The 18,069-nt window shown below is 52.1% G+C and overlaps 9 protein-coding genes across 13 annotated transcripts; 5 read left to right on the plus strand and 4 right to left on the minus strand.

The window, feature by feature from the left end:
• The first annotated feature begins 78 nt into the window (after positions 1 to 78).
• Positions 79 to 2,731, plus strand: PV05_01619 (uncharacterized protein). The gene is made up of 3 exons (XM_013466633.1): positions 79 to 822; positions 1,016 to 1,521; positions 1,573 to 2,731. The coding sequence occupies exons 1-3, from the start codon at positions 327 to 329 to the stop codon at positions 2,530 to 2,532; spliced, it is 1,962 nt and encodes a 653-aa protein (XP_013322087.1). The 5' UTR covers positions 79 to 326; the 3' UTR covers positions 2,533 to 2,731.
• Positions 2,732 to 3,249: 518 nt separating this feature from the next.
• PV05_01620 (uncharacterized protein) lies at positions 3,250 to 5,320 on the plus strand (the record flags this gene model as incomplete). The annotated part of the gene is made up of 5 exons (XM_013466634.1): positions 3,250 to 3,555; positions 3,605 to 3,831; positions 3,888 to 4,048; positions 4,101 to 4,258; positions 4,307 to 5,320. 5 exons carry the CDS (start codon positions 3,250 to 3,252, stop codon positions 5,168 to 5,170), a joined length of 1,716 nt encoding a protein of 571 aa, XP_013322088.1. The 3' UTR covers positions 5,171 to 5,320.
• On the plus strand, positions 5,298 to 7,101 carry PV05_01621. Of its 2 annotated transcripts, XM_013466636.1 has the most exons (5): positions 5,298 to 5,631; positions 5,693 to 5,907; positions 5,977 to 6,054; positions 6,129 to 6,595; positions 6,676 to 7,101. In XM_013466636.1, exons 1-5 carry the CDS (start codon positions 5,528 to 5,530, stop codon positions 6,937 to 6,939), a joined length of 1,128 nt encoding a protein of 375 aa, XP_013322090.1. In that variant the 5' UTR covers positions 5,298 to 5,527; the 3' UTR covers positions 6,940 to 7,101. The 2 variants fall into 2 exon arrangements, with proteins under 2 accessions (XP_013322090.1, XP_013322089.1); XM_013466635.1 differs by having other exon boundaries at positions 5,693 to 6,054.
• A 167-nt stretch (positions 7,102 to 7,268) lies between these two features.
• PV05_01622 (uncharacterized protein) lies at positions 7,269 to 8,457 on the minus strand (the record flags this gene model as incomplete). Its single annotated transcript, XM_013466637.1, has 5 exons — positions 7,269 to 7,452; positions 7,509 to 7,613; positions 7,673 to 7,893; positions 7,955 to 8,357; positions 8,411 to 8,457. 5 exons carry the CDS (start codon positions 8,455 to 8,457, stop codon positions 7,269 to 7,271), a joined length of 960 nt encoding a protein of 319 aa, XP_013322091.1.
• Positions 8,458 to 8,718: 261 nt separating this feature from the next.
• Positions 8,719 to 12,161, plus strand: PV05_01623. 4 transcript variants are annotated; one of them, XM_013466640.1, is made up of 9 exons: positions 8,719 to 8,922; positions 9,182 to 10,088; positions 10,151 to 10,570; positions 10,621 to 10,775; positions 10,825 to 11,018; positions 11,072 to 11,179; positions 11,228 to 11,437; positions 11,501 to 11,597; positions 11,665 to 12,161. In XM_013466640.1, the coding sequence occupies exons 3-9, from the start codon at positions 10,157 to 10,159 to the stop codon at positions 11,969 to 11,971; spliced, it is 1,485 nt and encodes a 494-aa protein (XP_013322094.1). In that variant the 5' UTR covers positions 8,719 to 8,922; positions 9,182 to 10,088; positions 10,151 to 10,156; the 3' UTR covers positions 11,972 to 12,161. The 4 variants fall into 4 exon arrangements, with proteins under 4 accessions (XP_013322094.1, XP_013322095.1, XP_013322092.1 ...); XM_013466641.1 differs by having other exon boundaries at positions 9,000 to 10,570; XM_013466638.1 differs by having other exon boundaries at positions 9,182 to 10,570.
• Positions 9,240 to 9,651, minus strand: PV05_01624 (uncharacterized protein; the record flags this gene model as incomplete). Its single annotated transcript, XM_013466642.1, has 2 exons — positions 9,240 to 9,428; positions 9,547 to 9,651. 2 exons carry the CDS (start codon positions 9,649 to 9,651, stop codon positions 9,240 to 9,242), a joined length of 294 nt encoding a protein of 97 aa, XP_013322096.1.
• A 150-nt stretch (positions 12,162 to 12,311) lies between the features above and the next one.
• On the plus strand, positions 12,312 to 14,132 carry PV05_01625 (uncharacterized protein). The gene has a single exon (XM_013466643.1). The coding sequence runs from the start codon at positions 12,336 to 12,338 to the stop codon at positions 13,404 to 13,406; it is 1,071 nt and encodes a 356-aa protein (XP_013322097.1). The 5' UTR covers positions 12,312 to 12,335; the 3' UTR covers positions 13,407 to 14,132.
• PV05_01626 (uncharacterized protein) lies at positions 14,102 to 15,591 on the minus strand. The gene is made up of 2 exons (XM_013466644.1): positions 15,572 to 15,591; positions 14,102 to 15,382 (listed from the first exon to the last, which is right to left on the minus strand). Exon 2 carries the CDS (start codon positions 15,292 to 15,294, stop codon positions 14,233 to 14,235), a length of 1,062 nt encoding a protein of 353 aa, XP_013322098.1. The 5' UTR covers positions 15,295 to 15,382; positions 15,572 to 15,591; the 3' UTR covers positions 14,102 to 14,232.
• A 547-nt stretch (positions 15,592 to 16,138) lies between these two features.
• Positions 16,139 to 18,040, minus strand: PV05_01627 (mitochondrial-processing peptidase subunit beta). Its single transcript, XM_013466645.1, has 5 exons — positions 17,843 to 18,040; positions 17,665 to 17,790; positions 17,535 to 17,612; positions 16,790 to 17,484; positions 16,139 to 16,740 (listed from the first exon to the last, which is right to left on the minus strand). The coding sequence occupies exons 1-5, from the start codon at positions 17,987 to 17,989 to the stop codon at positions 16,350 to 16,352; spliced, it is 1,437 nt and encodes a 478-aa protein (XP_013322099.1). The 5' UTR covers positions 17,990 to 18,040; the 3' UTR covers positions 16,139 to 16,349.
• Between the last annotated feature and the right edge of the window lie 29 nt (positions 18,041 to 18,069).

Here is an 18,069-nt window from a genome sequence, read left to right on the forward strand (position 1 = left end):
TAGTACCTAGCCGGTTGGCTAACGCGGCATCTTTTCCGAACCCGTGTGAGACCGTGAGTCCCGCTTGACACAGGCAGCGTTCGACTGACTTTCAAAATGCGCCTTGGACATCGACAACGCGTCGTTCAAAGAAAGGAGGCCCAATTTGACATAACATTACCTCTGTAGTGACCAAGCCTACTCGGCAACTGACAATTGGACCTTGTCTGCTGTGCGCCGACATCGCCTAACCTCGGCCCAACGACATGACTCTTGAGCCACGCTGAAGATACCCATCAACCTCCTCTCATCCTACCTCAACTGCGCTTCAGCCACATTCCTGAACCATGCCTCCTCTTGGTAGCGCCAGTAAGAGCAAGGGGAAGAAGGCAGATGCGCGCCGCTCGCGAAGTCGCAACACAACCCCCAGTTCGGTCTTGAGTGTCGGTACTGCGCCGGCCGGACCAACAGCCACGCCTCTACTGGAGTTGGAAACCTCCAAACTTCTTGTACCTGCAAAGCCTACCTATGGCGAAATCATCGATTATCTCGAGACTCACGGCACAAAATTCGAGCCGAAATCATTGCATGACTTGATCGATCAGTTGAAGCATCTGAGCGATGCTGCGGAGAAACGCGCCGAGTCCTGCGAGAAGGCCATTCGCTTGATCCATGAACAGAAGAAAGATTTGGAGTCGGATCACCAAGAGCGCGAACACCAGGCAGAGCAGGCCCGTCGGGCAAAGGCTCGAAAGGAAGAGTCGCAGTCCTCGAAGAATCCCAAGGCAAAGAAACGGAAGGATAGACCGGAGACATTTGACAGTGTTGAGATTAAACGTGAAGGTACGTGAGATCATTTATAATGCAGGACACCGCCTCCGGAATACCTCCCATATCGACTTCTGCCACACTGCCACATCGGCACGCCCGCCCGGTGAGGTAGTAGGTGACAGCGACAGTGATGGGGAATCTGGAATTCTCTGAAGCCTCACCAAGGGCCTATTCACATACTTGAGTACTAACAAAGCGTGTGCAGATGAGCCTTCCAACAAGATCAAAATGCGCGTCTCCGGCACCCCAGGACCAACGGACAGCCCTTCACCCTCAAAGAAAACAAAGCTCAGCCCCGGTACTTCATCTTTATCAGAAGTGGCCGACTCACCGGATGCTGCCGCCGCAAGCCATGCATCACCAGCAAAGACCGACGTCTCTATGTCTGATGCTGAAGATAATCCTGTAGTTCACAGACAACGACCGGTTCCTCAGCAAGGCTTCTTTCCCGACCCTTTGGCTCCTGACCCGGTCATCTATCACATCCGCGAAGTGACTCCGGGTATGTCTGACGCAGAGAAGAAAGAAATCTACGGCGTCACCTCGTTTCCTACCAAGGATCTGAAGGATGAGATCGCAGGTGTTCCACCCGACAAAGACTTCAGCAATGCCAAACCTACCAACCAGGTCTCTGCAAACACTTTCTTAACATACGTCGAGCCTTTTGTCCGACCCCTAATTGAAGAGGACATGGCGTTCTTGAGAGAACGAGTAAGTAGCGGGCTCCGAAGCTTTATATTAAACTCACTAATCTTCGACCAGGGCGATCGAACCACACCTTTCCTGGCTGTTCCCCGAGGCAAACGTTCGTACCAAGAGATCTGGGCCGAAGAAGATGGAACCGTGCTTGTGGACAGCGGCAATGACAAGCTTTCGCCCAACCATCCAAGAGGTAGTGTCGAACAAATAAATGACGACAACTTGAATACCGACCAAGTGTCGACTGGACCTCTAGCGAGCCGTTTGCTTTCGCTTCTCAAATTCGAACATCGTTCCCCACCTTCTGATATGAACGGAGTCAACGAGAATGCTTTCAACACTGATGGCAACGACACGATGGATCTGGACGGTCTCACTAATGGTCATGATTCATCCGAGAAGCCTCTTGCGCCTGCGTCCGCCGTCGCGGATCTGGCTGGTTCAAAGTCCTCGAATTCTCAGCGTCTGGACTACGTGCAGAGCGAAGAGCGCATCAAAGGCGAACTTCGGTATCTCGGCCTGCTCGGACAGGATGAGAACCCCGATTACGATGCTCACCACGACGACGACATCAGCGAGAGGTTGCGACTGTTGCAGGGAGAACTTCGTCGAGTCATGATCACCAATGGCGCTCGTAAGACTCGCTTACTCGACCTTGCCAAGGAACGTCTAGCATATCAGGAGTACAGCACTATTCACGAAGATCTTGACAGTCAAGTCCAGCAAGCCTATCTTAAGCGCACTAGGACAATGGGCAAGACGAAGAAGGGCGGGCCTGGGTCTAAGCCTCGACCAGGTGGTACCGGGCCAGGCACTGCAATGAGCCTTAGTAGAGCTAGGGACATTGGAGATAGTGCTAGGATGCTGATGGATCGGAGAAAGCGATGGGAGAGCTGCATCGGGCCTGTCTTCAAGGATATGAAGCATGGCATTCCAGACAAGGACACGACCATCTGGGATCCGAAAGTAATGGAGATGTATGAGAAGGCGGAGATGGAGGCTCTTGAAGAAGCTGAAGAGTGACGAGATTGTTCATGACCCTCGTTGGACACAGAATAGCATATCGTTGTATGATAGGCGACGTTCCATGCTCAGTAAGAGAGACATTGAAAGAATGATGAAGGTCAGCGCCTTCCCAAGCATGAGTACAAATATCTCCATGCAAATGATGCTGGAAGATTCTTTGACTTCAAACACAGCTGCTGTCGCGGATAGAGAAAAGACACGGCAGGTTGTCAGAATACATACTAGATTCTACCTGCATTCCGCATAAATATTCTTTCACTTCCAGTTCAAAGGAGTTCCGAATGCATCTGACCACGTGACCTTCCGTCCTTCCGCATGCTTTTCGAGCTGGATCACGTGATCAGATTTTGGCCGCAGAAAACGCGTCGACGAAGGCGACGTCCGACGCACACTCGATCATTACTCACAGTGCCACCACTATCGAGAAATTGTCCCATAAATCAAGGTAGGTTTTGTCTTTATGCACAAAATCCACAAAGAATGATAGGCTCCTGTCTATGTTCCGCTTTGAACGAACGACTGCCTTGGCCGCATCCGGCATTCATTGCATTGTGTCTTTCAGGAGCTCGAAGATCAAAGACCATCCGCTGCTTCTCGAACACCATAACGAGATATATCCCCTGAGACTCGCCTTAACTACTACTTCGATTGCGACATCGTGACTTGTTGCAGCATTTCGTGTATATCAACTCGGTAAAGCGCTAATGTACAGCAATGACCCCAGTAGGTCTTGATGATTTCTACGTCGATTGGAGTTCTTTCGAGGCACAGGACTTCAAGACATCGCCGCATGAGCTGCAAGCTACGGCGTACTCTCCAGTCAAGCACTTTTTCCAGTGGGAAGAGTTTGATGCGAAGGGCAATCCAAAACCAATTGGGCAAAGGTTTTCCCACCTGTTCTTCTATGGTGTCAACCTCCCAGATGAATCCGAATGGCGCTTTGAACGGCCGCTTGGCAAAGGCTCCTTTGGAGCGGCAGCACTATTCGTAAAGGTCGATGAAACGCAAAATGTTGTCGATGTGAGTTATGGGGAGCCTGTCATTACCTGCTGTGCACTGACATAGCCAGCAATTTGCATTGAAAGTGGCCGATCTGAAATACAATGAATGTCTTCACGAGAATAAGGCTGGCCTCACTCACGAGGCCGCTGTCATGGCCCAGACCAATGCCTTCAAATCGGAAAGCGTTGTCCGACTACGGCAATTCAATGTTAGTGGGGATTATGGCCGGTATTACTCGGAATTCTGCCCATACGACAGCCTGGAGTCTTTGCGGCTGAAGTACAAGGCTTGGAAGTAAGAATGTCGTATCTCGGCTTATGAACTATTCGTGCTGATACAGCCACTGCCAGTATGTACCTTCCGGAGGCCTTTTTATGGCACGTCTTCTACGCTCTGGCAGAGGGATGCCTGAAATTCAGTATTGGCCCTTTCAAGAACCTCGCCTCAAGTCGCTTTGGTCAACACTTCCCTGGAGCATATCTCCTGCACAATGACATCAAGACGGAGAACAGTAGGTACACTGCTTAGGGCGGACAAACAAGTTCTGGCTGACCATCACGCAGTCCTTCTAGGCTCTAATATCACCAAAGACGGCAAGCGGCAGTGGTATCCGGTCGCCAAATTTGCAGACTTCGGTTTGTCCATAATCACGAACCCGTATGAGGCATTGAGGAACACAGCTCGCTTTCTGCAAAAAGGAACGAAAGTGTGGTACCCACCAGTAAGCGCAACTGTCTCTGTTATAACGACATCCCTGACCAACTAACAGGAACAACGATCCTCCATGATGACAGACTACAAGAAATATTATTTCATTCAGCCGGGCATCAATTCGCTGCGCCGGGACGAACACAAAATTCTGGCACAAGCGAACATATGGGCCGTTGGTGCCGTCATGTGGAGCTTACTCACTCTAGACGAGATTGATGATCTGAGCGACCGCATAAACGATATTCTCATGGGCAAGACTCGCACGTTCGACGGCATGAATATTGTAAAACGCTTCCACCCGGGAGTCAATCGCCGATATAGCTCTGAGCTACTTGAGCTTGTCCAGGCGTGCTTGCGAATGAGGACGCAAGACAGACCGAGCCCGCAGGATCTGTTCAGAGATGTGCGCCGGCATTTACGCCACTGTCAGCAGAAAGAGACAGAAGGCGTGGAGAAAACTGGCAATTGGGAACATTTGAATGTTGCATGTTCACCGAGCGAGATCAGCAAACTGCCGGATGGAGGAGCGAATTTCGAGAAGAACGAAGCCTTCTGGCGGGCGTATGCGGACCACCTTCTCTGGATTCCACGAGAAGCCGATCTGCCATGTCCGCCCTTTGCGCCAGACGAGCTGCCTGTGAATACCAATTGGCCTGCCAAGTTGCGCGAACAGCTAAAGCAGCGATGGGCTTCCGCCATCAAAGCTCGAAATGGGCAGCAGTCCACACGTCCCTCGCCGCCATCAGAAGGTCGGAAGCGGACTGCGTCGACGGCCTTCCCGGATGGAGAAGAGCCTGTAGGAAACGAAGACCAAGCGGATAAAGAAATACCGCGGCGCAAGCGAGACAAAGGTGATTCTACGTGCTCGGCTACGTACGTTCGCGACCGATACAAAGCGTTCATCGCATCCGTACTACCGTGAGTGCAGCCGGCCTACACTCCATCGCATCTAAAGCGGCAATCCACAATGGTCGAGCTATGCAACCGCCTGTCGGAGGAGTCGCGAACAAACCCGCAGTCAGCGAGGATCTTCGACAGATGCATTTCCCAGCAATCGAGCATCTTTCAACACTCAAAGCCATGCTTTGACGTTGTTTAACCAGCGGCTGAATCAACTTTTCGGGCGCGAACCAGGCACAGTCTCCTTCGTGGCTCCCAAACTCGCCCTGCCAATAAAGGCTTGCTTCGGTGACTCCACCCTTATCGGTGCCCGGAGAAGAACGTATATATCAATTAACATCGAGCATTTGTTGTAAAGGACGACTAAGCTCTTTCATTTATGCATTCCACCCTCAATGATACATCAGTCTTGAGTCTGGAAGCCTCAGTCATGGGTGCCTGGTCCTCCCACCCCGCTCCGGAGAGCAAGAGTCAAATATTCCTGTAAGGTCTCATGTTGCACTTGCACACCTCCCTCCCAGTGTTCGATGGTTGACTCGCCCAGCACCGGAGCCACAGGCTATATCGGCGGTCAAACCTTACATGCCATAGCCTCAACAATTCCTTCGTCTCAGGTCGCCATTGCATGTCTTGTCCGGAGCGCTGAGAAGGGCAAGCTGGTGCAGAACGCGTATCCGGAGCACGTAAGGACAGTCCTGGGAGACCTGGACGATGTCGGGATCATCGAGAAGGAATGCCAAAAGGCCCAGGTTGTGCTTCGTTAGCTACCACATCCTCGCCTTTGTTTTTCCGGCTATCCTGTTTCCAACTAACATACGATCATGAAAGAACTCGCAGATACCAAACACATGCGCGCCGCCCGTGCCATCGTCAAAGGATTATCCGCACAACTGAAAGATTCCCACCGTAAGTCAAGGCCTTTTCCCGCTCACTAGACCTGCCCTCTCAGTTCCGCCATAAATAAAACTAAACGAATGAAGCATGCTACATCCAAATGTCCGGCGCATCCATGTTCGTCATCCCCGAGATCGAAGGCGACCACTACGGCGAGCCACCAAGCACAATGTGGAACGACCTGAACGGAATCTCGAGCATATTATCAACCATCCAAGCCCACCCGTCGCGCGAAATGGACAATTACATCCTCTCCCTAGACTCCACAATCATCAGAACAGGCCTGGTCGTCGGGCCCCTGATCTACGGTCATGGCGAAGGACCAGGTAATCAGCGCAGCATCCAGGCTCCCACCATCGCGCGCAAGACGATCCAGGATGGCGAAGGCTTCCGTTTCCGGAGAGGCTTGAATACCTGGAGCAACGTCCACATCAGAGACTTGGGCGATCTGTTCGCGCTGTTGACCAAGACTGCGCTCGACGGTCCGAGAAACACCAGAACTTCCGCACTCTGGAACGAAACCGGCGTCTATCTGCCTGCAAATGGGGATATGGTGAGTCTTTCCGTCTTGTCCCATGGGCTGGTAGGTTTGAAACATGAACATCGATGGCTGATTCGAAGATGGGTTTCTAGACATTCGGCAAGCTGTGCGAGGCGGTGGCGAGGGCAGCGCATGTGCAAGGACTGATCAAGAAGGACGCGATTGATAGGACGATTGATGTCGATGAAGCCAACGCGGCGATGCCAGGCGGCGCCGTCTTTTGGGGGACCAATGCGGTCTACAAGTCCTCGCGCGCGCAGGTACTGCTGGGTTGGACACCTTCGGCGCCGTCATTGGGCGAATCTATCGCCCAGATGGTCAGGCTGGAGGGAGAGGATCGGAAGGGGGGATCCTAGCTAGAAAACTTGCGGCTACACAATGCGATGCCTGATTCGGAAGAGCATGTGCTTTTGATCGCAAGTGATCTTGGTGCGGCACTGAGGGAACTCTCTTTTGGGGCCTGCGTCCACAAACATCTCCCCGTACCGAAAAGTCAGGTCAACATAGCAGGAGTCTCTCGTCTTAGGCGGTCGCCTTGGCTTGACCGCGGTCAGACAATCTCTCACGGCCGTATCCTTCCAAGAAGTATGTCTCGCAGTGCCCCGAGCTCTGAAGCAGTCTTCCGTGCCCAGTTGCCATCGGTTCTCCAGTACCCTTTCCACGTGCCTTCCAGGATGGGGCATACCTATGGTTGTAAGGGACCAGGGAGACGTATCAGATCGCCCAGGCCCTGGAAGCCTTCCTGGCAAACCTTGCGTCCTGCAAGTTCATTTGCAAATTCGAGCTTCCGAGCCACGTCCCAATCGTCGCAGTGCCAAAGCAACCCATACAGGACACCCGCAATGAAAGTATCACCTGCTCCAATGGTGCTGCAAGCAGTCAGTGTGGCCGTCGCGAAGTGTGACAGGTTAGGAGTGGGCTTTACTCAACGACGGCTGTTACGGGCAGCGCTTGCTGGCGGTGAATCTCCTGCTTTTTGACGTCAAAAGCAGTCGAGCCTTGGTCACCCCACGTGCAAAACAAGAGAGAACTAGTCAAGGGTTTCGTCAGCCGGTGCGCACCAGCGGTCGTTGTGGAGAGTGCGAATACGCTTTCTGAGCTTTACCAGCCTGTTCGAGCAGGAATGTAGCAGGGTCCCGAGAACCACGATCAAGCGCCCAGCTCTTCGAGTAGAAGACGACATCAGCCTCGGCAGCCAGCTCTTGCAGACCGGGGCGGCCAGGCTTCTCGACCTCGACGCTGATACTGACAGTCGGATACGCTCGGCGAAGATACTGCATACACTGCAGCGTGACATCCGGCATTCGTCCCTCGGACAAATGTGAGGAAGCCTGTTGAGTAAGGGAGGAGAGGCCGGGGTATAGATCATACTTCGAAATGGTACCAGCTGGCTTCACGCCCAAAGGAGTCCGCCACTGCAGCGAACTCGACAGAGGTCATCTCGGGCAAGTCGTTGTAGTTCACAATGGTCCTGCTATCGGTAGAACTGCTTCTGATGACATAACTCGACGCCGGTTCTACGCATTGTTCTCGGTACAGACAGCACGACATGTCGATGTTTGGGCCAAGCGATGCCTTGATCTTACCAGAACCGACAGAGGAGGCCGACGGCATGACAGAACATAGGATGAGCTGCGCCAGTGCATGCCCATGGTCCTCATCCTGATGGACCAGCTGCTGCAGGACCTCCAGAGTGTTCGGGACATTTCCTCCACGGCGATGGGCGATGTGTGTGGCCCTGAGTTTCTCATCTTCGGAAGGGTAGTAAGGTACTCTGTTGGCCAGACTTCAGCGCCGGTACCTTGTGCGCATCATAACGTCACCGACCTCAACACAGTGTCCATGTAGCACGCTCCCACCCCTATGAGCTTCATGATGGTTTGACGAGCCTTACATCAGGGATGGACAATGTTCACCCAAACCAAAAGGAAGAAAGCTGCATTCACTGGCATTAGCACGACTGGAATTTGGTGAAATGCATGGTGGATGCTTGATGGCTAAAGCTTTGGGTGCGAGAATGGAACCCGAAAAGTGCAGCTATCGAGTGTCTACTTCTCCGTAGTGATGTTGGTGATATTTCTCAGAAATATCATCATCATCATCATCATCATCATCATCATCATCATCATCATCATCATCATCATCATCATCATTATCAATAACTGAGGATTGTCAGGCATCAAATTGCTGTCTGTAGAAATACAAGTAACGATACTACTGCCGACGCTCCTATCACACCTCCGACTCTGGTGACCGAGAGAACGACTCTTTGCTCTTTCGTTGACCTTCTTCAGATTCACCGCTTTCGGAGTCGAACTCCTTGCACACCTTCAATCCTTGTAAGTAAGCTGTACAGTCCTCTACCATCATTTTGCCCGGTCTCAAGCCCACGCCTCTGATATAAAAGCAACCGAAGTCACCAGTCGCCAAGTTGATCCCGGCACCAGACTGCCTGGCCCAGTTCTCCACCTCCCAATTGCAGATCAAGATGTTTTCACCCGCCTCCCAAGTTATAAATCCCGGAGTTGGCACAGCATAGCTCGAGAGTGAAGTCCAGATCTCGGACCCATATTGTGGCTGATCGTAGACTATTCTCAGAACATCTGCTGGGATCCATCCGACTCGACCGCAGTTGGGGCCGTAAGCAAGTGCCATGTCACGACTCGGCGTCCACCCGAAAACAAAAGCTCGCCGGCCCGGCGGTACTGTGATGTGTCTGAGATTTGGACCCAAATATCCTGCGCTCTACGGGGACCTGTATTCCACAGGAAATGGCAGCATTCGCAGGGTTGGACTTGGTGCCTTCAGTGGGCTTTGACTGCGGGAGCTCGCAGACGATCGGTTGCTACGCGTGAGAGAGTGGAGCGCAACTTCGATGTCAGCAGTAATTGCATTGTGCATTCCAAGATATCTCAGTTGCTTGATGATCAGCACTGTCCTAAACGATGAGCGTGCGAACTTACCTTCTCCAGGATCGAAACGTTTTCCAGAGCGACCGTGGTAATCTGTGAGATTCCGTCTACCTGCTTCACCCCGGCATCGGACTCTGGCTCAGCATGATCCGCCATGTGCAAAGAATGATTGTGCTAGAAATGATCAAGCGAAGCATGTGTGATAAAAGCAGCACTACTATTTTGCTAAGGACATGGTTCGACAATGGGAAAGTAGTGAGAATGCTCAGCATTTGGGGTGAATCGCACCTGCCGGCAACACTGTATTGGACGATCAATCCGACCAGGAATCGTTCAATCGCGAGGACTGGCACTGGCCACTTCATGTCTTGCTTGAAGCTTCATCAGGAAAGAAGTCGTAGACTCCAGGTGGAGCACGAGTTCAGGTGCAGGCCGTGCAGCCACGCAAAACTTCGAGTGCTGCTTTCTGAGCGACGCTCAGGCCTCGTCGTGCAAACATGGACTTAATGGCCTCTCGAAGAGCTTCCTGGGCTCTTTGACAGCATGACATCTTCAAGCATCGGGTGCAGTGTCTACTCTGGGATCGGATACAGGTCGGTTATGATCGGTTCAATTGCCGACAGCAACGAAGCTAAGCATCTTTGAACCTGCAAAGATCGTCATGTCAAACGACTCTAGCGGACAGATACCGCGAATCAACAAGAGCGAGAGAGCTGCAGAGTTCGTTCCTGGCTTAGGTTCCCTGTGGTTCCCCAGCTATCCCGCTATCATGACTTCATCCGTCCTCCTCCACTGCGGAGACACTCCGGGGTATCAGTCAAGCGGTCAAGCCGAAGCTCCTCACCTCTTATACTTCCAGGTACGTCCTCTTTGTGCACCCCATCCGACAACTTCACTCCACGAACATCCTCAAGAGACCAGAACCATGATCCTACCACTTCTATTGCTGGCCAGACTTACCTCCCTGGCTGTTGGCCAGAGTAGCTCTACTCCCAATCAAGCCCTTGTCATCGACCAGAAGAGTTTCAATGCACTGAAAAGTGTGCCACCACCTTCAGTGTCTAACCTTACCACGGTAAGCGCGCCACGACCATAGAGGGCCATCCTCCTACTGAACAGCTGCAGATCTTCTTACCTCCTGGCGTTACACAAGAACAAGCTCTGGCCAAACCCTTCCATGTCTACGACGATGCCTTTTACGACATTATCGGTTCAAATCCTACCCTGACCGTGATCGCCAGTCAAGGTATCAACCCTCTTTATCACGAGGCTGTTGTTTGGTACGAACGAAGATTCACTCGAGAAGCCATATCAACTAATGCTTCCCAGGTATCCACCAACAGACGAAGTATTCTTCGTACAGAATGCTGGGGCCACGGCTGCTGGAACAGGTCTCAACAAGTCGAATGTTATCCAGAAGATTTCCCTCTCGCAAGTCGCTCAGTTCTCAACACAGCGCAACGCTAGTGGTGATATCAATGTGACGACAGTCAATGCTAACCCCACTGTGGTCAACTCCAATGGTGTGGCCGAAGGCGTCCTGCACTTAGAAGCTTAGCTGACTAAGTACTCGCAGGAGCAACGAATTATCGCGGCCAGTTCATCTACACTGGCGAAGGGCAAGGAAATAATACTGCGCCTGCTCTCTACGTGATGAACCCTCAGCAGCCATACAACACTACCGGTAAGCTCGACAACGGGTAAAGATGGTCCCATGTGCTAAGGATGACAGTACTTGTCAACAACTACTATGGTCGCCAATTCAATTCGCTCAACGACATATCAGTAAATCCACGCAATGGCGACGTTTACTTTACCGACACTTTGTACGGCTATCTCCAAGACTTTCGCCCTCCTCCTGCCTTGCCCAATCAAGTCTACCGTTTCAACCCTTCGACCGGAGCAGTCACAGTAGTTGCTGATGGCTTTGATCTACCGAATGGTACAGTCCACTCAGCCAGCTTTCATTCTTGACCAATAGTTGCTGATATGACTCCTTGACCAGGGATTACATTCTCACCTAACGGCTCATACGCATACGTGACCGATACAGGGGCGCAATATTCCTTCTATGGCTATAACATGACTGCCCCTGCCTCAATGTAAGCTGAGTCAAACCTCTTTGCGACCCTTTGCGACCCTTTGCGACCTTTTTGACCTTTTCCCTAGCTATCGTTTTACCGTCGAAGCAGATGGCACATTCAGCAATCGCAAGCTCTTTACCTATGCTACGCCCGGTGTCCCCGATGGGATCCACTGCGACACCAATGGCAATGTCTACGCAGGCCTTGGCGACGGAGTGCAGGTCTGGAACCCCTCGGGCACTTTACTGGGGAAGATATTCCTTGGAACAACCTCGGCGAACTTCAATTTTGCAGGCAAAGGCCGTATGGTCATTTGCGCAGAGACCGAGCTGTTTTATGCAACGCTGGCGGCAGAAGGGGCTGTGGTCGCCGGCCAAATGCCTCCGATGTAGTGCGCAAGCCGGTCATTGTGTGAACCGGGAGATATATTCGAGGTTAGCTTGAAGTCCTAGCCATCTTTAGGCATCATCGACTACAAGAGTACCATCTCTGATCAAAACCGACACGATTTGCCATAGTTATTTCCCACAGTCAGACTAGAAAATGCTACTTTGTAAGTTCAAGAGCACTTAGAGCGTCTGGCTAATAAGGATGAAAGGGGCACGAAGGGGTCAGCCCAATTCAGCCTTGTGACATTTTGACGTGGTCATTTGAAATTCTTGCTACGGCGGATCATTTCTCTCGGAGGCGCACAGCTTCGAGTGATATTCGATCGCGAACCGCCACCATCTCGTGAGACTTTCTACGAACCACTTGATGGCAGAACATCCGGATGAGAATGAGCCAACACTAGACATATCAGCGCCATTTGGTCCGGTCCTGACACCTCCAATACTACAAGATGCGAATATTCCTCCGCCAGAGACTTGCGTTATATGTCTCGAACACATCTCCGAGAAAGCGATAGCCCTGCCTTGTCGCCACGAGCAATTCGATTTCCCCTGCCTGGGCACATGGCTTCAGCGCCAGCAAGTATGTCCGCTATGCAAGAGACAAGTCAAGGCCATCAGATTCAACTCCGGTGAAGGTGAAAGAGATAAGGGAGGAAGCCAGGTCTTCTACCTTCCCGAAGCAGAGCCCTCGTCCTCGGAGAGGCGACGCTTCAGCACCGCAGCAGCGGCCACTGCACGACATCGACGGGCAAGACATGAACGATCATACGCAAGAGGAGGGCGACGCACACCTGCAGTGCCGTCCGCACAAGGGTCGAAGGACACTTCGCTCGATGCCCGCAGGCAAGTCTACCGCCACAAGCTCTACTCTCTCCACGTCGGAACGAACCGTATATCTCGATACCGAAACCTCACGCCGGCATCTTTTACAAAGGATGAGCGTCTGACATCTCGGGCACGCATGTGGATACGTCGCGAATTGCAAGTCTTCGACTTCTTGAACTCCAGTTCCCCTTCATCTTCAAGCTCGGTCGCTGGAGGAGACCGACGAGCAAACAATGCCGACTTTCTGCTAGAATACATCATCGCCATTCTCAAATCAATCGATCTGAAAGGGAGCACGGGACAAGCCGAGGAATTGTTAAAGGACTTTCTGGGCAGAGAGAATACGAGGTTGTTCCTGCATGACCTTGAAGCATGGTTACGCAGTCCGTACGAGCATCTGAGAGACTGGGACCGCGCCGTTCAATATCCAGCGCTGGCGGGTACAGAGTATGAGGACACCACATCTGAATCGCATTGTCGCCATAGCGAGCTAAGCTCTTCTTCGGACCAGCGACACCAACGAAACGACGACAGGACGGCGACTGTGCCTCGATGGTTTTCTGATGAATTCGTGCTCGGAGGCGATGATCACCGCAATAGACCAAGTTGAGACGGAGAGCTTGATGAACTTAGCTTTACCACTTCAAGCCACCGCCCCTGCTAAGGTAGTTTCTGCTTCATATGAAAGCAGTACTTGGCCAAGCATAATCTCGTACTTTCGCCACAGTCATACACGAATCGTATGTCAGCCAAAAGGGCGGTCCGAAGATATCGCCACTCGACCGACTGAAGAGACGTATAAGCTCGCGACAAGGCGAGCTCGAATCCATGTTGTTCATCTGATTGCGGGAGAAGCCGAAAAAGCTGCCACTCCTGCAACCAAGAGGGTTGGTTGTTGAAATCACCATCCTTCGCTCATCCCACCCATCACCGATGAAGCAGGGGGTCAGAGCATTGACGGGTCGAGGAGAAACTGTGGCCTTTCACACATATACCGTGCGGAAAGGGCAGAATGTCGCGTCTGGTGATGGAAGGGTGTTATCAGACGAGTGATGGTTATGTCATTGGCAGTCAGCAGCAACATCACCCTCGTTAGCTGTATGAGACTGATGGAGTGACAAGCAGCAGGCCGCAGTATTCTCTGAATAGTCGAATCTACTTGAGACGCTCGAGAGCTATGCGGTATGTCATGAGCAAAGTGGGACGTGCTTCGTTTGACGCGCCTGAGAGCCATGCGGTTTGCCACGAGTCGAGTGGGAACGTGCCTTGTTTGAACACTCCAAGCTTGTCCTTTGAACAAATAAGTCATCAATTCAATGTTGAATTGTACATATTACAACGCACTACAAATTGTTTGAGGGAGTCGCTCCTTTTCAAGCCCCCTTCATCAAGAAGAACATCTCATCCCCTCCGCCCGTTCATTTCCATTTCCATTTCTATTTCACTTTAAGCACGGCCTTGCCAAAGTTCTCGCCCTTCAACATGCCCACGAACGCCTCTCCAGCCTTGTCCATGCCGACGGTCTCATGGATCTTGGCCTTGAAGCTGCCATCCTTCAACCACGCGCTCACCTTCTCCTGGTGCTCCTTGAACCACTTGGGCCCGAACTCGGCATCGCCCACCATGAAGCCTTGCATGAGCAACCTCTTAGCGACGAGGTTGAACGTGTTGCGGAGCGGATACCTGTCCTGGGGGGCTAGATTGTACTGGCTGATCTGGCCACACTCGACGATGCGGCCGTGCCAGTTCAGGGCCTCGATGGCGCCCTCGAGCTGCTCGCCGCCGACATTGTCGTAGAAGATATCGATGCCCTTGCCGTTCGTCAGGCGGTCGATCGCGTCTTTCGTGCTGCCGCGCTCCTTCTTGTAATTCCACCCGCCGTCGAAGCCGAGCTCTTTCGTGATGAACTCGAGTTTGTCGTCGGAACCCACACTGCCCAGCACGGTCAGCCCCTCGTGCTTGGCCAGTTGGCCGACGAGTTGGCCCACGGCACCCGCCGCGGACGACACCAGGATCGTTTCGCCGCGTTTGGGTTTGCCGATCTCGTACAGCGACGAGTACGCCGTCAGGCCCGGCATGCCCAGTGCGCCGAGGTAGTGGCGTATATCGTCGACGGCGGTGGGGTCGATTTTCATGGGCTTCTGGCCATCATCATCCTTTGCGACGAACACATTGTACTCCTGCACGGGAAGTAAATGCCGGACGATGTCGCCCTCGGCGTAGCCGGCGAGGTTGGACTTGACGACCTTGGCCAGCGAGGCCGCGACCATGGGCGAGTTCAGCGGGAACGGGGGCATGTATGACTTTATGCTCGGGTCGCGGAGCAGGCCGCGCAGGTACGGGTCGAACGAGACATAGAGAGTCTCGAGCACGAGGCCGTTCTTGGGCGCCGGGGCGTCGAGGTCAAAGCCCACGTCTTTCACGGTGATGTGTTCGCCGGGCACGGGCAGGCCCGTGGGGATCTTTGTGAAGATCAAGGAGAGATTCCTGGTAGGCATTTTGGGAGGCCGTACACTGTGTAGACTGTTGCGATGGATTCTTGTGGTGCTAGTGCCTGAAAAGAAAGGCTGGCGAGAAGATCAAGGGCTGAGCGAGGACTTAGTATCTAACTAGAGTTTTTGCCTGTATGAAGGACCGTTACGGAATGGTCGCGGATGTTATATCAGAGAAATACTAGTACTCTACCATGTGGAATGCCGAAGGTGCAGGAACAGAGACACAATTTGTAAGCTTTTCTAGAAGGCCAGGAGAAGAAGGAAGAACGAAATGACTTGCCTCAGGCAGCTCGTAATGTGGTTCGTAGAACCAGAAAGAAGAAGCAGAAGTCGTTCGTTATTGATTGGCGACCCGTTGAATCCTTGCACGGTCGTGGTGGTGATGCCAGAATGAAAGCATTTTTTCCAAAGCTGGATGTTTCTCCGAGTCCCTTTAACACCACGGAGCATGAATGGAGCCACACCACGGAGCGATACCCATAAGGCGAATTGATGGACTTGCGTCATGGAAAAGCTGAAGCTCACTAATTAGGCCGAGATATCAGCGACGGTACCGTCGGATCCATTGTGCTGATCGAATTCGTCTATATCATGGTCTTCAGCATTGTAGGACAAGATAATAGTATTCTGTCGAGCCAACGATGGTCTATGCTGCATCTGGCAATACTATCAGCCCATTTTCGGGCACAGTCATAAGATATATGCAGGTAACTCGGTAGGAAGTCGACTTGTTTGCTCCGCTCAGCATTGTGGATTATCGAAGTGCCAATGATATGTCCACATGTCAAACTGTGAAAGGAAATACCAGGTATATATGATGACCAATGCTTATACCAGATACTAGGCAAGCAGGAAGCACGGCAGATGGCAAAGACGGACAGCTTCCAGGCTTGCTCAGTCCACCAACAGCTTGAAGTGGTCAAACCGAGGATGCTCAGGTATTTCAGGTATTTCATTGCAATTCTTTTCGAATTATGATGCACTGTACAATACATAGCCTCTTTGGCCCCAGCTCTGCCAGAACCCTCATCTTCTTGCACGTTTTAGCAGGACCCCGTCTATGCCGCATTTCGGCTCATATCGTTCCGTATTCTCGTGTAGTCGAGGAGACCTTCAATTGATCCAACGGCAGAAACAGCAACGTCCTGATCCCAGAGTTTCTTTTGGGCGAAGCGCATCACGTCCTTCTCGGTAATGCCACTAATGACTCTCTCGATCTCGGCAGGATCCATTCTTCGCCCAGTGGTGATGATTTGTCGGCCAATATCCTCGGCAACAGCGGTCGTACCATCAAGGGAAAGCAGGATAGAGGCCTTCAGTTGAGCCTTGGCCCGCTCGGTCTCGGCTTCGCTGACGTTGAATGACAGTCGCGACCATTCGCGGAGAGTAAAGTGAACAAGATCGTCGAGGTTGGTCTTGTTCTCACTGACCAAGTAAATACCCCAAAGACTAGATGTGTCAGCGCCTGTCCACCCACGGTCTTCTTTTTGAGACTTACCCAGTATCGCTGTAACTTGTCGAGAAGCTCATAAAGCTATTGGCGAGGTTGTTGGCGTTGACAAACGTGCTGAGTCGGCTTCCAAGATATGGTGAATTGCCCATGGCACGATCCCAGTTGCCAACAATAGCTTGTGTGACCAGCGCAGTAAAATAGTCGTCATCCTTCCAGCTGACACCCTCAACCGCAATGGCGATATGTGCCGTTGGGATTGTGTCGTCTCTTATTCTGACTTCAGAGCCGACAAAGTTGGGCTTGCGCTTCTGCTCGGCAGCAATTTCAGCAGCATACGTTGTAGCTGGTGCAGATTTCAATCCGGAGAAGTGTTTTTCAGCAAGTTTGACCAATTCCTCATGAGGCACACCGCCAGCGCCAACGAGAACCATACGGTCCGCGGTGTAGTTGGTACCGATGTAGTCGACCAAGTCCTGGCGAGAGATGCTTTCGATGTTTTCCTTTGGTCCAAGAATTGTTCGCCCAAGAGGCTGGTGCATGTATGCGGTAGCGTGCAAGTGATCAAAAACCACCTCTTCCAGCTGCTTATCAACCTCCTCTTGCTCTCTTAGAATCACATCTCGTTCCCGTTCGACTGCGGAGGATTCCAGCTTGGAGTTCTGGAGAATATCGGAGAGGATATCAACAGTCTTTCCCACGTCGGAATTGAAGGACTTCGCGTAGTAGACAGTATTCTCACGCTGAATCTTATGTTAGTGCTGAAGCCGACCCAAGCGCAATTTTTCCCTACCGAGGTGTATGCGTTGAGATGGCCACCCATGTTTTCAATTTCGAGCTCTAGCTGGTGCTGACTGCGTCTGTTTGTGCCCTGTATTTTTTGAGCCATGTTTCTTCTAGCAACGTCGTGAGACCGATTGTACCTTGAAAGCCAGATGTTCCAGGAAGTGAGCCGTTCCATTGGTCTTGTCTGTTTCTGCTCTGCTACCAGCGTCGATCCAAACACCAACGGTCGAAGTCTGAGCCCATGGCGAATGTTCCGTCGCAATCTACCGCCAGTCAGCCCATTGACAATTTTGCAGCAGGACTGAGATCTCATACAGTCAGGCCGTTGGAAAGAGTTGTGCTTTCTGTCCTCGTCGGCGTGACGGGATTGGCATAGCGTCTGAGAGGGGATTGAATGGACTTGAGAGCTTGTCGGCTTCGCATGGAACGCTGAAGATTCAGCGCCAGCCGTTGAGACGCCATTGCGGAGTATGAAGAAAGGCACGAAAGAGGAAGAAGCTGAAGATGTTGAAGATTGAGCTTCGGTGCAGGCACTTTCCTGA

Source organism: Exophiala xenobiotica (assembly GCF_000835505.1).
Source record: "Exophiala xenobiotica strain CBS 118157 unplaced genomic scaffold supercont1.1, whole genome shotgun sequence".
Classification (NCBI taxonomy): Eukaryota; Fungi; Ascomycota; class Eurotiomycetes; order Chaetothyriales; family Herpotrichiellaceae; genus Exophiala; species Exophiala xenobiotica.

Coding starts and splice junctions, on each gene's coding strand:
- PV05_01619 (XM_013466633.1), top strand. CDS start 327: ATGCCTCCTCTTGGTAGCGCCAGTAAGAGCAAGGGGAAGAAGGCAGAT. Junction 823..1,015: donor TGTTGAGATTAAACGTGAAG/GTACGTGAGATC, acceptor AAGCGTGTGCAG/ATGAGCCTTCCAACAAGATC. Junction 1,522..1,572: donor TGGCGTTCTTGAGAGAACGA/GTAAGTAGCGGG, acceptor ATCTTCGACCAG/GGCGATCGAACCACACCTTT.
- PV05_01621 (XM_013466636.1), top strand. CDS start 5,528: ATGCATTCCACCCTCAATGATACATCAGTCTTGAGTCTGGAAGCCTCA. Junction 5,908..5,976: donor AAAGGCCCAGGTTGTGCTTC/GTTAGCTACCAC, acceptor CGATCATGAAAG/AACTCGCAGATACCAAACAC. Junction 6,596..6,675: donor TGCCTGCAAATGGGGATATG/GTGAGTCTTTCC, acceptor ATGGGTTTCTAG/ACATTCGGCAAGCTGTGCGA.
- PV05_01623 (XM_013466641.1), top strand. CDS start 10,157: ATGTCAAACGACTCTAGCGGACAGATACCGCGAATCAACAAGAGCGAG. Junction 11,019..11,071: donor CACTGTGGTCAACTCCAATG/GTGTGGCCGAAG, acceptor AAGTACTCGCAG/GAGCAACGAATTATCGCGGC. Junction 11,598..11,664: donor ATGACTGCCCCTGCCTCAAT/GTAAGCTGAGTC, acceptor CCTTTTCCCTAG/CTATCGTTTTACCGTCGAAG.
- PV05_01625 (XM_013466643.1), top strand. CDS start 12,336: ATGGCAGAACATCCGGATGAGAATGAGCCAACACTAGACATATCAGCG.
- PV05_01626 (XM_013466644.1), bottom strand. CDS start 15,294: ATGCCTACCAGGAATCTCTCCTTGATCTTCACAAAGATCCCCACGGGC.
- PV05_01627 (XM_013466645.1), bottom strand. CDS start 17,989: ATGGCGTCTCAACGGCTGGCGCTGAATCTTCAGCGTTCCATGCGAAGC. Junction 17,791..17,842: donor CTCTTTCCAACGGCCTGACT/GTATGAGATCTC, acceptor GACTGGCGGTAG/ATTGCGACGGAACATTCGCC. Junction 16,741..16,789: donor ACAAGTTACAGCGATACTGG/GTAAGTCTCAAA, acceptor TGACACATCTAG/TCTTTGGGGTATTTACTTGG.